Source organism: Pleurodeles waltl, chromosome 1_2 (assembly GCF_031143425.1).
Source record: "Pleurodeles waltl isolate 20211129_DDA chromosome 1_2, aPleWal1.hap1.20221129, whole genome shotgun sequence".
In the NCBI taxonomy this organism is placed as follows: Eukaryota; Metazoa; Chordata; class Amphibia; order Caudata; family Salamandridae; genus Pleurodeles; species Pleurodeles waltl.
In genome coordinates, this window is record NC_090437.1 from 894,242,700 (window position 1) to 894,258,781 (window position 16,082).

The following is a 16,082-nucleotide window of genomic DNA, read 5'->3' on the forward strand; positions in this document are numbered from 1 at the left end:
AAAATAAAGAATAGATCAGACAACCATACCACAAGTCACTCAACCTGCGATAGGGATCCCGAAGTCATAGAGTTTAGTTAGGATTACCTGCAGAATGTATAGACATTCTCAGGGAAGCTCGTAGACCCACAACTAGAGAATGTTATGCTGCAAAAATGGAAGCGTTTTGTTTGCTACTGCATACCCAAACGTATTGACCCCATCAAAGCTACTGTTCAGACATAATTTGTTATCTGCTCCATTTACAAAAATCCAATTCACTTACACCTCAATTACCTATCTCTTGCATCTATAACTGCATATCTACAGAACAGATAAGATAGTTCTTTGTTCAGAATCCCAGTCATGAAAGCTTTTATGGAAGGCCTTAAAAGGGTCATTCCATCCATGGTGCCACCTGCACCACCCTGGAACTTAATATTGTGCTTACCAGGCTCATGGGCCCTCCTTTTGACCCACTTAATTCATGTCCTCTTCAGTACCTTTCTTGGAAGATAGCTTTCTTAGTTGCCATCTGTAATGTTATGTGAGTTTTGACCACTGACTCCACGTTGCACTTAGCCTAGCACTACACTGTCAATTTAGTGACCACCAGCTTAATTCTGCCTATTGATTTTATCTTAGCATTAGACACTGCTACTTTTTCCACATTATACAATGTGCACATGTTTTTATTCTTTGTGTTTTTCTCCACCAAAGGCATAGGCTGATAAGAATGTACTCAGTCAGTAGGGAACGGACTTGTTTTGGATTATCACTTTGGGATTGTGGCCACATCCCGACATGTTATTTTCAAAGCAGACCTAAAGCAATCAGCATTTTTTGAATGAATAAACTTCTGCAGGGAGAGGGAAAGTTGTAGACTTTTCCTTTCTTGCTTGTTCAAAGTATAAGAGTCCGAGACCAGATGGACTGGGGACAGAGAGTGTTTGCAGATCTCAGGCACATTCAGGACGCTGGAGTGTGCCATCCTTTCAGTGAGGATAATTGATCTCACTCTCCTCGATCGATTCTTGGATCTGGCGATCTGATGCTGAATAGGAGGGAGATGAAGCAGTGATGCCCTTTTCTCATGGTGATGCATATTTTTTAATTCATTATTTGCTTTGCATTATAATATTGATACGTATATTTGCTGTGTATATTGCAGTGGAGAATCATTTGTACATTATTTCATTTAATTGTTTTGACCATTTTTAAACGTGTGCTTTCAGCAAGCTAATCTCCTTTTAGGAACCTTGCGTAGTGAAATAGTAAATGTGTTCTTTGGACTAAGAAGTGCATTCCAGAGATTTTTTGTCAGTGCATGAGTGTTTCAGCTTAGTCATTAGTGAAGCAAAACACCATCACATCACTTAGGCGTGTCAGTGAGCTCCAGGCACTAAACGTAGAAGAACCTTTCTTCCAGATTCATGGAGAGAATGAGGTCCTTTGCAAAAAAAATGAAGTTCCTTCTTAAAGTGGTTTCACAATTCCATATAAACCAATCCATTGAGCTATCAGTCTTCTTATCACATCCTGAATCTGATGCAGAAAGAGCTCTACACACTCTAGATGTTAAAAGAGCACTCATGTTTTACATTGAAAGAACCAAAGAGTTTAGAAAAACTAAACAGCTTTTTGTAGCCTTTTCACTACCTCACAAAGGCAGTCCAATATCCAAGAACGGCATAGCTAGATGGATAGTTAAGTGTATACAGACTTGCTATGCTAAAGCAAAGAGACTGTTACCTGTTACTCCTAGAACACATTCTACTAAGAAAAAAGGTGGTACTGTGGTTTTTCTTGGAAATATCCCTATAGCTGACATTTTTAAGGCAGCTACATGGTCTACACCAAACACATTCACAAAACATTACTGTGTGGCTATACTAGCACGTTAGCAAGCAAACATATGTCAAGCTGTGCTGTGAACACTTTATCAGTCAACTGTAACCCCCAGAGGCTAGCCACCACTTTTATGGAGGAACCATTTTACAGTCTATGCAGAACATATGTATCTACCGCCAAACATGCTATTGAATGGAAAAATATTAATTACCCATTAAGCATCTGTTCGTGGCATGTAGAGCTGTAGAGTTCCCTGCTTACATGCTGCCAGCAACAGCGTCTCCCAGCAGCAGCAGCACCAGGACCAGCCAGAGCAGCACCAGCCCTGCACAGAAACCACTCAGGTCATCGCCAGCCCAGTGAGGCCCTTCCCGCCATTTTGCCTGCCGCCCTCAGCCCTGCCCCTCCCAGTTCTTAAACGGAGCACTCTGCGCGGCCACAGTGAGCAGTTCCTTGCTTGCTGCCGCCAGCGACAGCGTCTCCCAGCAGCACCAGGACCAGCCAGAGCAGCACCAGCGCTGCACAGAAGCCACTCAGGACCTTGCCAGGCCAGCGAGGCCCTTCCTGCCATACCGCCTGCCCCCCGCCTCCGAGCCCTTAAATGAAGCACGCTGCACGCTGCACAGCCACAGTGAGCAGTTCCCTGCTTACTTGCTTACAGCGACAGCATCTTCCAGCAGAACCAGGACCAGCCAGAGCAGCACCAGCGCTGCACAGAAGCCACTCAGGACCTCGCCAGCTCAGCAAGGACCTTCCCGCCATTTCACCTGCCACCGCCCTCCGCCCGCCCGCCTTCCAGTCCTTAAATGAAGCATGCTGCAAGGCCGCACTTCCAGCGCGCCAAAGACAAGCCCGTCTGCGCCTGTCCGTGCCTGGACCACACCCAGTGCCAGGAACCCCACCATCCACCGCTACAACCCCAGCACCCTCCACACACTCAACATCAGACGATCCCCTGCCTGCCACCATGCATCACCAAGAGACACTAAGGGACCTTTCACCTGTTGCCACTGCAGAGTCACCAGCCTTCGCAACTCTATTCCACCCCCGAGAACCCACAAAGCAGAACAAAACCTCAGCTGAATTCTGATCAACAAGCACTCCATCCACAGGCACACCATCAAGCTCTGGAATCTCATTGACACAACATCCCCGGATGTCGCCTTCCTCATGGAAACCTGGCTAAACCCCTCCTCGGCACCGGACATCGCCATTGCCATCCCTGATGGCTACAAGATCATTCGCAAAGGCCGCACAAACCGACCTGGGAGAGGCATCGCCGGTGTCCACAAAGAGTCCCTGCGCCTCTCCACCAACACCAAAGATACTACGACCAACATAGAACTCCTCCACTTCCAGATTGTAACTAACCCAAACACCACACTGTGAGGCACCCTCATCTACAGGCCGCCTGGCCCCTGCCTCCCTTTCTGGGACACCATTGCCGACCTCGCTACCACCCACGCGCTCGCTTCCAAGGACTACATCCTCCTCGGGGACCTCAACTTCCACATGGAGAACTCCAACAACAACAACTCCACAACGCTGCTCGAAAACCTCACCAACCTTGGATTCAAGCAACTCATCACTTCACCCACCCACTCCGCCGGATACACACTCAACCCCATCTTCACCGCCAGCAACCACGTTCCCGACAGCCACACCACCGAACTCCAATGGACCGACCACCGCTGCATCCACTTCACTTTCAGCAAACCACCCGACCAACACCTTGCTCACCGACACCCTCGCAGGACCTGGAACAGGATCACCAAGGACCAGCTAGCCACCAGCCTCAATAATTAACCCCTCTGAGACGGCCTTGATGCAAATACAACTGCCCTAGACCTCAACAATTGGATCTCAGACTGCACCAACATCATAGCCCCCATCAACAAACCCTTTAACAGACACACAGCAACGAAAGCCAGTTGCTTTACCCCCACCCTCAAGGAATCCAAACAAAACTGCAGACGCCTCGAAAGAAAATGTTGCACCAACAGGACCCCCACCAACTATGAAGCCTTCAAAAAAGCTATAAACACCTACCACCAACTCATCAGGACCACCAAGAGGAACGCCTTCCAGGAACGCATCAACAACAACGCACACAACAGCAAAGAGATCTTCGTGATCATCAGTGAACTGACCAACCCCGGAGTGAACCTCAACAGGCTTCCCCCCCTCCCAAGAACTCTGCAACAACCTCTCCATCTACGTCCACCGCAAGATTTCGGCCATCTACTGCAGCTTCCCGGCTCAGGACCACCCCACGCCTGCCATGTCATACCCACCACCAAAGCCTCTCCAAACTCCCACCACCTACTCTGTTGGTCCAACATCTCCGGCTCACCCTAAGACCTTGCTCCCACCACATCTTCAACAAAGCAGGTAGCACCATCGCTCCCAAACTCCGGCACATCATCAACCTTTCCTTCAAAACCGCCACCTTCCCAGAAATCTGGAAACTTGCAGAAATCAACCCCTTATTGAAGAAGCCCACCGCAAACCCAGATGACCTCAAGAACTTCTGGCCATCTCTCTGCTCACCTTTGCAGCGAAACTCATCAAAAAAGCTGTCAACTGACAACTTACTAAACACATCGAAGACAACAACACCCTGGATCCTTCAAAGTCAGGCTTCTGGAGCAACCACAGCACCGAGACCGCCCTCCTCGCTGCCAGAGATGACATTCGCATCCTCCTAGACAGGGGTGAGACCACAGCTCTATCCTCCTCCACCTGTCCGCCGCCTTCGACATCATCTCCCACCACACTCTAAAGACTCGTCTCCATGATGCCGGCAATCGCGACAGGGCCTTAGAATGGATCACCTCCTTCCTCACTGACAGGACCCAAAAGGTCTGACTTCCCCCCTTCTACTCAAAGGCCACCAAGATCAACTGCGGCGTCCCGCAAGGCTCCTCTCTGAGCCCCACTCTTTTCAGCCTCTACCTGGCCTCACTAACAGCCATCGCCAAACACCATGCACTCAACATCGTCTCATACACCGATGACACACAGCTAATCATCTCCTTAACCAATAACCCGCCCACAGCCAAAGCCAACCTCCACAACGGAATTAAGGCAGTCGCCACCTGGATGAAGGATAGCTGTCTCAGGCTAAATCCCGACAAAACAGAAGTCCTCGTAATCGACAACAACCCCTCCACCTGGGACGACTCGTGGTGGCCCATTTCCCTCGGAAGCACTCCGGCCCCTACGACCATGCCCGCAACCTCTGCTTCATCCTGGACTCAGCACTCTCAATGAAACGTCAAGTCAGTGCAGTCTCCTCTGCCTGCTTCCACACCATGTGCATGCTCCAGAAAATCCTCAAATGGATCCCAACCGAATCCAGAAGAACAGTCACCCTGGCCCTCATCAGCAGCCACCTAGATTACAGAAACCCACTCTAAGCCAGAACCACCGCCAAGGTACAGAAAAGACAGCAACACATCCAGAACGCCTCCGTCCGTCTCATCAAGAACGCCCCCAAACACAGCCACACCTCTGCCCTACTGAGAGACCTGCACTGGCTCCCAATAGACAAGAGAATAACATTCAGGCTTTTCACGCACACCTACAAAGCCCTTCATGACGTCGGAGCAGAATACCTCAACTGCAGACTCCACTTCTACACGCTCACCAGACAGCTCCTCTCCGCCGACCTCGCCGCCATCCCACGCAGCTGGAAGACCACAGCTGGAGGAAGATCCTTCTCACACCTCGCCACCAAGACCTGGAACTTTCTCCCCATCCACCTCAGAAGATCTTCCACCCTATAGCAATTCAGGAAAGACCTCAAAACATGGCTCTTCAACTGATCTCCCCCCCAGCGCCTTGAGACGCTAGTGGGTGACTAGTCACGCTTTACAAATTTGCTGATTGATTGATTGATTAGATTCACATAAGCCCTCCCTCCTCTGATGCCTGTGGCCATTCCAGTTTTGTTATATTTGTATATTTGTCCATATGTAGTTAAATTTGCATAGACATCTCTTTCTCTATACTTCTCCTACACTCCTTTTCTCATACACCTGTGGGAAAACAATCTAGCAAAGGAATTGATGCCCATGCGCACTATCACAGAGAGGAAGAGTCACTCGAACCTGTGATTCAAATTACTTCTTCAAAGAAAAACAACTTGCACAAGTCCGGACTAGATGGCAGAAGTATATAAAGCATGTGAATCTACAGAATTACATGGCACAAACAGATGCTTTCTCTGTAGGTAACATTTTCCTTCCTCTGGCTCTCCACTAGACCCTTGCCCTGCAAACATTATGAATGCTATTGCCCCTTCTGCCATCCCTGTTGTAACATCCATCTGCAAAAGCTCCCTATCTTGTGGTAAGTTTCCAGTTTTGTGCAAAACAGGTCTTGTTATTCCATTGTTGAAAAAAAACCCTCTGGATCCAATGACTTTACCTAACCATTGTCCTACCTTCCTTCTACTGGTGACCGCTAAACTCATTGAGAGATGTCAATACTTTCATAATATACAATTCCTTATTAAATACTTAGCAATTCATTGTGTTATTCTACTGGCAGCAATAAAACATTATTAACAGCCACCAACAATAACATCTGCATGATCCTAGATAATGGCAGCTCAGCAACCCTCATTCTTTTTGATCTTTCGTAGGCTTTTGACATGGTTTCTCACATGATTCCCTTGGACACATTTACCACTTCCAGCCTCCAGGGAAACATTTTGGGTTGATTTACATCTATTTTAGAGGAATGTATGCTGGCGGTTTCCTTTGCACATTTTCTTTCCACCTTAAAAAATATGACAGGTGAAGCTTTTTAATCTTTTTGTAGCTCTTTTGGCTGACCTTATTGTCTCCTATGGCTTTTGATTTTACTTCTATGCAGATGACACTTAAATCTTCTTGTGTTTGTAAGGAGGGCAGGATTCCTTCCAGGACCAATTCAAATCCTCCCTGAGGCTCAGTACTGAAACGACTGGGATCCTCACTTTTAGCAATCCTCCCCTCTGGACCATTGGTGATCACGGTCTTAAGGAACTGCCCTACCCCGAACTCATGGCCTAGTCATATTTATTTCCAAACCTTACTTCGAAGCTCACATTAATATAGTAACTGCTATCTGCTTTTGTATGATGAAGGGTTTGAGGGAAATTATGCCTTTGCTTCCTATGTCTTGTAAGAGAAACCTGTTTCAGTCTGTCATTACCAGCAACTAACTCCTTGTTAGATGGCCTCATACCCATATTTTCTATACTATAAAAGTGACTCAGAATACAGCAGCCAGACCTACTCTAGGTCTTTGTAAATATAACAGGTTTTCTTCTCATGTCCTCACCCTCCATTGCCTCCTTGTAAGAAAAAGTGTCTTTTTAAAACTCTCTGTTTTCTTCATAAGGCTGTCCAGGACCCATGTCTAACAGATATGGCACTTTGTTATCCCGATACTCATCTTCTAGACCTCTCCCTCTAGCTTTTCTCTCCTTGTAAATATTCCAAAATTCTAGAGTGCACAGGGGGGCGTGCCTTCACCGTGCTGACTGCATGGAATAGCCTACTGCCCGTCTACCTCAGCTGAATCAAATCTTGAAATTTATCAGAGTATTAAAAACTGACCTCTTCAGACTTAAATTTGATTCCTTCTCCCACCTTTCCGACACCAGCAGTCCTCTGGGCAATTGCACACATTTATAAAATCTAATCAAATTAAATCGAACCTTTTGTATGCAATCTGTATGCCTTTTTTTTCTCAAAGCACGCCCTATTTACATACTTTAAGTGTACCAGTCGTTTGGTGCAAATGACAATGAAAAATGGCAAATATACCATCAAAGATACCGAGCATGGGCACAATGTAATGAATCTGGGCATGCTGACCTGTAAATGGATTGCCGAATTTATGGTGGATGAAAAAAAGTTGGTTGCTGTGGTTTAGGCATACATGAAGGTCATTTCCAGGCTCTGGGCTTAGCTGAAGGTATCATGAGGCTTTCTAGGACCCAAATATAAATACATTTGCTAGCCTTCAGCATGAATATCTCACATTTATGCTGATCCGTTATGTCATTCTGAAGATAGAGAAAATTATATTTTAAGAAAAGACACGTCTAGCTTTAAGACTGAGAATTTTAATTTGCATTTGGTGATTCCTCTCCTTTTCATTGTAATAATTCCTAGAGAATTTTTTTAAATAACAATAAATTAAATTATGACATTTTTCTACATTTCACAGTTTCACCGCATGCCAGGTCATTTTTATAGTGATTTGAACGGGGTAATGACGATTCAAGCCAAACCGCTTCAACAACGCCATGCTGGACTGATCGACAAGACCCTGTAAGTACTATGGCCTTTCATACTCGCTGTTGGCCCTCCGCCATCTGTAGCCAAGTGCTAAGTGTACAAATGATATGATACACAAACTTATTTTCACTCCATAAGGTATACAAATTGCAGCGTATCCCCCTCCAGAGCTACAAGTTCAGGAATTTTGGGTTATTGCTCCTGTGAATGGATTACCGTTTTTACAAGAATAGGTGTTATAAATATACAGTCAAAAAAGGTGAACACGAAATGGGTTTGATGTTTTAGCATACAGTCTAATTATTATTTTATCATCTTGTACAATAACTAAGATAGATTGATAATACAGTCTAAGGTGTGCCTAACCATCATTCTGAGCTCTCCAGTGATATTCACCATGATTTGGAACTTTGCAACAAATTAGTTGATTTCATGATATCTGCTATATTTCTTTCTGCATTTAATTATTTTCTCGTGTTTGCTCTTCTAATGTTTTATCCCTTTTCATCCCCGCAGTCCCACTTCTTCACTTGTATGTATTTTTGGGGAGTAAACAACATTATTAAGACTCTTATTAATAAATACACAGAACTGTTCTATGTGCACCACCCTGTAACCACAGCCTTGTAAGTTTAAAGAATAGCATATATATCATCCAATTCTATTTTTTTGAATGTAGTTATACATATAGATTCTTAGTATCTGTTGAGCATGTTTTCATGATATCAGCGAGTAAAAAGATATATGTTTTTGTATTTAAGTGAGCAAGATGATAAGCAGCTCTCTACTGGCTCTAGTATTTTCACCGCGAGGAATCGTCTTGGACGAACTATGGACAGCAACCTTCTCTCAACATCTCGTGTGCCGCCAGTGTCTTCCAGAAAAACTCCAGCACTGCGCCGGCTGCCATCTCTCACCACAGACCCACTCAGATCAAAGACCCCCAACGTTTACAGTGATGAAGTGTTAAGGGGCACAAAACTGTGAGCAATGACCATTTATCATCACATTGAAAGGAATGTGCTGACGTCAAATATAGGCTTATAACAGTAAATGTACGACATGACCTACTTTACGAAATCATGCTGACCTCCTGCATATAGAATGTACAGATGGTCCTTTGCCTAGCTGTGGCTGCTGATTGCCACAAGCTTTTCATGAAGGGTTAAAATTGATTGAATGATGTTATGATCGCAGTGCACAGCTTTTGAAACGTAGCACACACATCACTGTTTTAGAGAAATACTCCATGAAGGGTAGTGCAAGGATTGGAAGTCTTTCATCTTCAAATTTATAATTCTAAAGGGACCTGCTTTTCACCAACAGTGATGGTAATTTGGCAAACAGCGGACACAGTAACCACAGTCTCCTCATGCCTTATATAATCTCCTTACTTTTCATGTCATTGTTCAAAGGGCCTACTTTGCTAAAAAATAAATAAAATAAAAAAACCAAACAACCAAGCCCCTTTTTAAAAGAAGTACTTTTGGAATCCAGAAGGCCCGTGCGTTGTGAGTTTAAGACTATTAGGAAGGTCATTGCTTGGCACGTCTGTACTGAAATGGACCAGTATCAGTGCTTAGTTTGTAAATAAAAACATGCCCAAAGTTCTCCTCTGAAACATGGGGCTGCTGCAATTGGATGTGCAAACACGTAATAAAGAGGCAGCATAATCCTAAAGCCGTTTTGGGCCTCTAAAAATCAATTTACAGCCTCTCCCTGCCCCTTCAGCTCACCCTCGCATCTTTCTGCTTCGTCCCTTTGTTACGCTTTTTCATTTTTCTCTTCCTCTGTCTTTCCCATATGTGACTTTTGCTCGCAGTAAATGCCTGAGGCAGAAAAGTGCGTGCCAGCCCTAACAAATAAGTGCCTGTGCCCCGCACCGGAGACCAGTGGCTCATGTTAAGCACTGGCCACTGTCATCTGCTGCATTCCATTCACCCCTTTAAGCTATGTTTGTTTCTACCTGGGCCCATGATGACTCATCAAGGCTGTGTTTGGATCAATAATTACTACTCTTTGGTCCATCATGACGTTATTTGCTGCATACGATATAATGAATGATCTCCTGCTGTTAATGAGTCATGGAGATATAGGCCACACCTTGACCAGTGTGAGTCATGCAGATATAGGCTATACCTTGACCAGTATGAGTCATGCAGGTGTAGGTAATACCTTGACTAGGGTCACATTGACCAAGTCCCTGAAACGATAACATATCTCAGTGAGTTAAGCAATTGCTATTTAAAATCCTGATCTGGTCGACTCACCTTTTCCCTCTTCTGGGGCAGATGAACTTAGTAGGAATTCTAATTGAGAAATAATAATTGTACGTAGAAGCTATTGTTTATAAAGTCCCGTGGCAAAAGTGCTATAACATTGCATATTATATTTATTATTATGATTATTAAAACCAATAATATTAGCAACAGCAACAGAGATTATTATTATGACTAGTGTTGCTATTATCGTTCCTGTTATAACATGGTTTGATTTCTTTCTTAACGATTGGTAGGAGACAGTAAAAGTTGTCCGCTTTCACATTCTCTCCTTACAAGGTTCAGCGTAGGGCCCCCAGAGTTTCAAACTCACCCTTGTAATCTTTACCCCATATCTACTCCTTAACTAACCCTCTTCGAAAGAATTTATTATAAACTGAATCCTGCTTTAATGATATCTAGTTAAACCTTCATGTTATCATCCCTTCTTTTCATCTCACAACTAGTCAAGCTAGATTTACCCCAAGGCAAAAAGATGAAAGTTATGTTGCTTTTCCTAAATTCAAAACGAGTCATCTTCCTCACCTCACCTTTCAACATTTCCCTTTACCCTGAAATAACAATGCAGGTCTCTGTTAGAAGTCTGTGTGTTTTCCAAGGTAAAAATATACACTTTTAGAACCCCAGGCCATAACTGTAACAATCAATTTCTTTTTTATCTACTTCGTTTTAGGACAATCAAAACGACTCATGCACAAGGAATTGTGAAAGTTAGCTCAGAAGAGCGTTCTTTGTGAGATTTGTTAGTTTGTATCCGTTTATAGCAATCTCTAGCAACCAAAATCTTAGACTGTCAAGCCAGAAGTGCCAAGATCATCGCTAATTGGCTAAATTGGTCCCAATGTTTTTCTTTTTATGATATGGATGTCAGATTAAGTCTACTGGTCCCATAATTTGCAGCCTCCTCTGGAATGCCTCAACCAGAAGCTAGATCATTTCAAATTTATGATTTTGCTGAATTATCATATTTGGTGGAGAGCACCCGCATTTGTGCTTGATGTATCTGTGATTACCACAGCATTTAGAGACAGTTTGCTCAGCACAGCTGCGCAATTCATGTATGTCCACAAAGCATATTTTATCCGTTTGTTCTGATTGTAGTTGGAAGGTAAGTTTCCAAATGCATCTGTTAACTCTTAAGCATTAGAAGCTGTACATTCTTAGTGAGAAAGCTTGCACGCAATGTTGATTGTGCGGGTGAAAGCAACTGCCTTCTATCTTGAGCAGCTAAGTGCCCACTAAAACATAATATTCCATAGTAGAAAGCTCCAGACGAACATAGCAAAAAACTGGCATGAACGAGTAAGGTTACACCCGTCTTTGTATGCTGTATTTGTGTTTGAGTAACTAATATCGATTATTTGTCTAAGTGAGAGCGCCATAATTACAGACATGATTAGGAATGCTTTGTATTTGATTTGTTTTGTCAAACTGATTTTATTAATTTCAGTTGCACCGGTTTAGATCGTTTGTCCTCACCACCCATTCCAATGTCCCGCAACAAGTTACCACCAATCAACGCAGAGGCAGTGGAACAGCATCTCACAGTACCAGGGGCGTGGCCTTCTTCGGTAAGAGTTGTACTTTTATTACAGCCACAGATGCATAAAGGTTGCTGAAAAATGAACAGTTTTGGTAGAGCTCCATTTTTTTTTTAGAAAGGTGCCTTCTCGGAGTCCAAAATCCAACTGCCGATCGTAACACAGAGAAATGCATTTGTGAATGTGATTTGTCAGAGAAACCTTAGGCATCATTTCATGGTTTATATCTTTTTATTAATTTTTAAATAGCAAGACACAAGCATCATCCCACCTACATCCACTGGCCAGTGGGGATAGCAAAGAATATCCACTCAGTAGGGTAACCACAGAAAGTATGAAAGGGAAACGCACAGGATAGGGACGGTAATGGGAAGGGTCAAACATGATATCCACTGCCAACAACATGTCCGTCCAGAAGGAGCTTAATTTGGGGCACTGCCAGAGAAAATGAGAGCAGGCTGGCCACCTTGTTTAGAACTGCTTGGGAGCACAAGCTGTGAACTAACAAGTGTCCTACTCTGTTCCCTCCCACATAATATTTCTGCTTGGTATGTAACAGAGCATATTCTGTCCTGTTGATATGTAGGACCTAATGTTGCTTGTGCACTGGTGTGAGCTGGTGCCACAAAAGATCCAGTGTGTGTGTGTGTGTGTTTTATCTAGCTCCACACCAATTTTCCCCACTCAGTTTAAGCCACCCCACTTAATCCAATCCACCCTAGACCAATCCAGTCCACCCCTCCCCATTCCAATCCACCCAACCTCACCCCACCCCAATCGATACAATTTACCTCAGTCCACTCTAATCCACCACACTCCAATCCTCCCAACCAACCCCTCTCCAATTCAAAACAATCTGCCCTACTCCAAGCTAAAACAGTCTGGCCACTTCCAATCTAAAACAATCTGTCTCATTCCAATCTGCCCTGCCCCAGTCCAAAACAATCTGCCCCTCTCCACTCAAAAACAATCTGCCCCATTCCAATCCAAAACAATCTACCTCATTCTAATCCAAAATGATCAACCCCACTCAAATCTGCTCCATTCCAAAACAATGTGCCCCACTTCAATCTGCCCCACCCCAATCCAAAACAATTTGCCCCGCTCCAACCCAAAACAATCTATTCCTCTCCAGTCTGCCCCACTGTGATCCCAAACCATCTATCCCACTACAATCTGCCTAATGGCAATCAAAAACAATCTTCCCCACTCCAATCCCAAACAATTTGTACCACCCAACCTGCCCACTACAATCTAAAACAATCTGCCCCACCTCACGCCAATCGAATCCACCCGACTACATTCTAATTCATCCCACTCCAATTCACCAAAATCCACCCCATTCCAATCCATCCAACACCAATCCAATCCAGTTCAATCAAATCACCCCACTGTAATCCAGTCCACCTCACAACCATCCAATCCACTCCATCCCAATTTACCTCTCTCCAGTCCAATCCACCCCACTCCAAAACAATCTACCCCACACCATTCTAACCCACCACACTCCAATCCAATCCACTCCAGTCCAGTCCACCCCACACCAGTTCAATCCACCCTATTCCCATCCAACCCACTCTATTCCAATCTAACCCACCCTGCTCCAATCCAATCCAACCCACCCACTCAAATCCATTCCACCCATTACAATCCAGTCACCCCACTCCAATCCATTCCACCACATTGCAATCCACCCACCCCACTCCAATCCATCCCACTCCAATCCAATTCAGATTAATTCACCCAACTCCAGTCCAATCCTGTCCACCTTAATCCACCACACTCCAGTCGAATCCACCCCACACCAAACTACTCCAATCGAATCGAATCCAATCCATCGCACACCAATCCAGTTCACCCCACTCCAGTCCAGTCCACCAGAATCCACCACACTCAAATCTAGCCACCTTCCACCCCACTCCAGTCTATCCCACTCCAATCCACCTCACTTCACTCCACTCCAATCCACCACAATCCACTCCACTCAGATCCAGTCCACTCAAATCCCTTCGACCCCACTTAAATCCAGCCCACCCCACTCCACTGAAGTCCACCCCATCTAATACACCCCACTCCAATCCAATGCATCCCACTCCAATCCAGTCTACTGTAATCCGACCCACCCCAATCCAATCCATCCCACCCCACTCCTATCCTATCCACCCCATCCAGTCCATCTAACTCCAGTCCACCCCACTCCAATCCATTCTGCCCCATGCACTCTAATCCATTTTCCTCCAAACCACCCCACTCTACCCCAATTCAATCCACCCCACTCCAGTTCATTACACCTCACCTCACTCCGATCCAGTCCACGCCACTCCAGTCCAATACACCCCATTCAATCCAGTCCAAACCACTCTAGTCGAATCCACCCCACTCCAGTCCAATCCACCGCACTTGATCCAATAACTCCAACCCACCACACTCCAATCCAATAAATCCACTACACTCCATTTTAATCTAATCCACCCCACCCCACTCCACTTCAATTCACCCCACTCGAGACCACCCCACTCCAATCCACCCCTCCCCAGTCCTATCACTCCAGCTCAATCCACCGACCCCAATCTTATCTAATCTACCCCACTGCAAATCCAGCCCATTCCAGTCCAATACACCCATTCCAAACATCCCATTTCAATCCATCCCAGTCCACAAAATCCACCCCACTCTACCCCATTCCAGTCCAACCCACTCTACTCCCATCCAATCCAGCCCACTACCTTAATGCACTCCAACCCACTCCACCCTATGCCAATCAACTCTTCTCCCCTCTACTCAACGCTACCACACTCTACTCCTCCTACGACACTGTACTCCAACAAATCCACTCTACAATGCTACTTCTCCTACTACACTGTATGACACTCCACGCCACCAACTTTTAGCTATGCGGAACAGTAGCCACACTGGTGAAAAACATGGCAAAAACACATTGTTTAGCCAAAACTCTTGTATGGGCGAGACCTATTGGCTTTTCCAGTGCTTGTTATATGCTGTAAATTGTAGCCTAATTTGCAGTTAGGCTAACAGTTGTGTTTTAAATACTAATAGTGTTCCTCCAGTCCATTCCTAAGTGCTAGTGGCCTTTGAAGTTGATTGGTTTAAGTTCCATTGGTAACTGAGAGTCTAGCACACTCTCTCGGATTAGAGTAGGGGTGTAGTTATCAATGGTGTAGCAGGTGTAGTGGTGCCAGGGGAAGAATACTAAATGGTCACAGTTTTTTAACTCTTTTAACATCACACCAGAGTGAGAGGAACCAATTTTTCTTTTGTGTACTGGAGTCCACGGTTCTCCTGTTGCCACTGGGATGTTGTCTGGTGTTTGTGGGGGAAGGGGGCGTGCATAGGGTGCCTTCCAATTGGAAACCAGTATACTGATGGACATTTTGCTCCTTAGTGCAGTGTTCAAGATCTACAGGTCTATTTATACTCAACCTACCCAAAGCCCTCCTGTCCTTGACAGTGACGTGTTTGGAGGACTTTGGAGCCTTGGTAGATGCTCACAGCGACAATGCCCTCCTTCATCCCAAACAAGTGCCAATCCTATCTACACTAAAATGTGTTCAAGTTAAAATACTGCATCAGGTGTACCACACGTCTACGTTGTTCATAATGGAGCTGATCTCTGACACACCCTGTATTCAATGCCATATTAAGGAATTCAGATTCCTCGACACATATGAGTTTGCTTTGTAATTTCACTAATTTGTGATGCCAAATTATTTTAATTCAGATCTCTTATCTATTTTGTTAGTGCCATTAACTCTAAATATTGGAATTTCTGTCCTTGAGATAGAAGGTGAGATGTGCTTGCCTAAATCTAGAAAGGTTCAGTATAACCAAGGACTGATTTGGGCTATAAGGGAAATTACCTAAGAAGGTGATAGTAGCTGGATCCCTAGCTTAAAGAGGTGGAAAATGGGTATAGACTTGGCATATAACTACAAAGAAATCAGTTTGTGAGAGTTGTGACTGACAGAGAGAATTTGGTTGCCCCTGGAGAGATGCCTGACTGGAAGTTTGTGCAATTTGGTATGAGTGTTTAGTGACACTATTGCTGATTGTAATGTATAATTGCTCCTTAGACATATGGATAAAAAAGAACAAATAAGTTATGACCTACTCTTTTC

At 44.7% G+C, this 16,082-nt stretch overlaps 1 protein-coding gene across 4 annotated transcripts in view; it reads left to right on the forward strand.

Annotated features, from left to right (window-relative positions):
• FAM149A (family with sequence similarity 149 member A) overlaps positions 1–16,082 on the forward strand; it is a 348,769-nt gene that overhangs the window by 307,878 nt on the left and 24,809 nt on the right. For all 4 annotated transcript variants that reach the window (XM_069200080.1, XM_069200089.1, XM_069200105.1 and 1 more), the window contains exons 9-11: positions 8,056–8,159; positions 8,888–9,109; positions 11,856–11,976. In XM_069200080.1, coding sequence (XP_069056181.1) covers positions 8,056–8,159; positions 8,888–9,109; positions 11,856–11,976 — 447 coding nt within the window. The remainder of the gene's footprint in view (positions 1–8,055; positions 8,160–8,887; positions 9,110–11,855; positions 11,977–16,082) is intronic.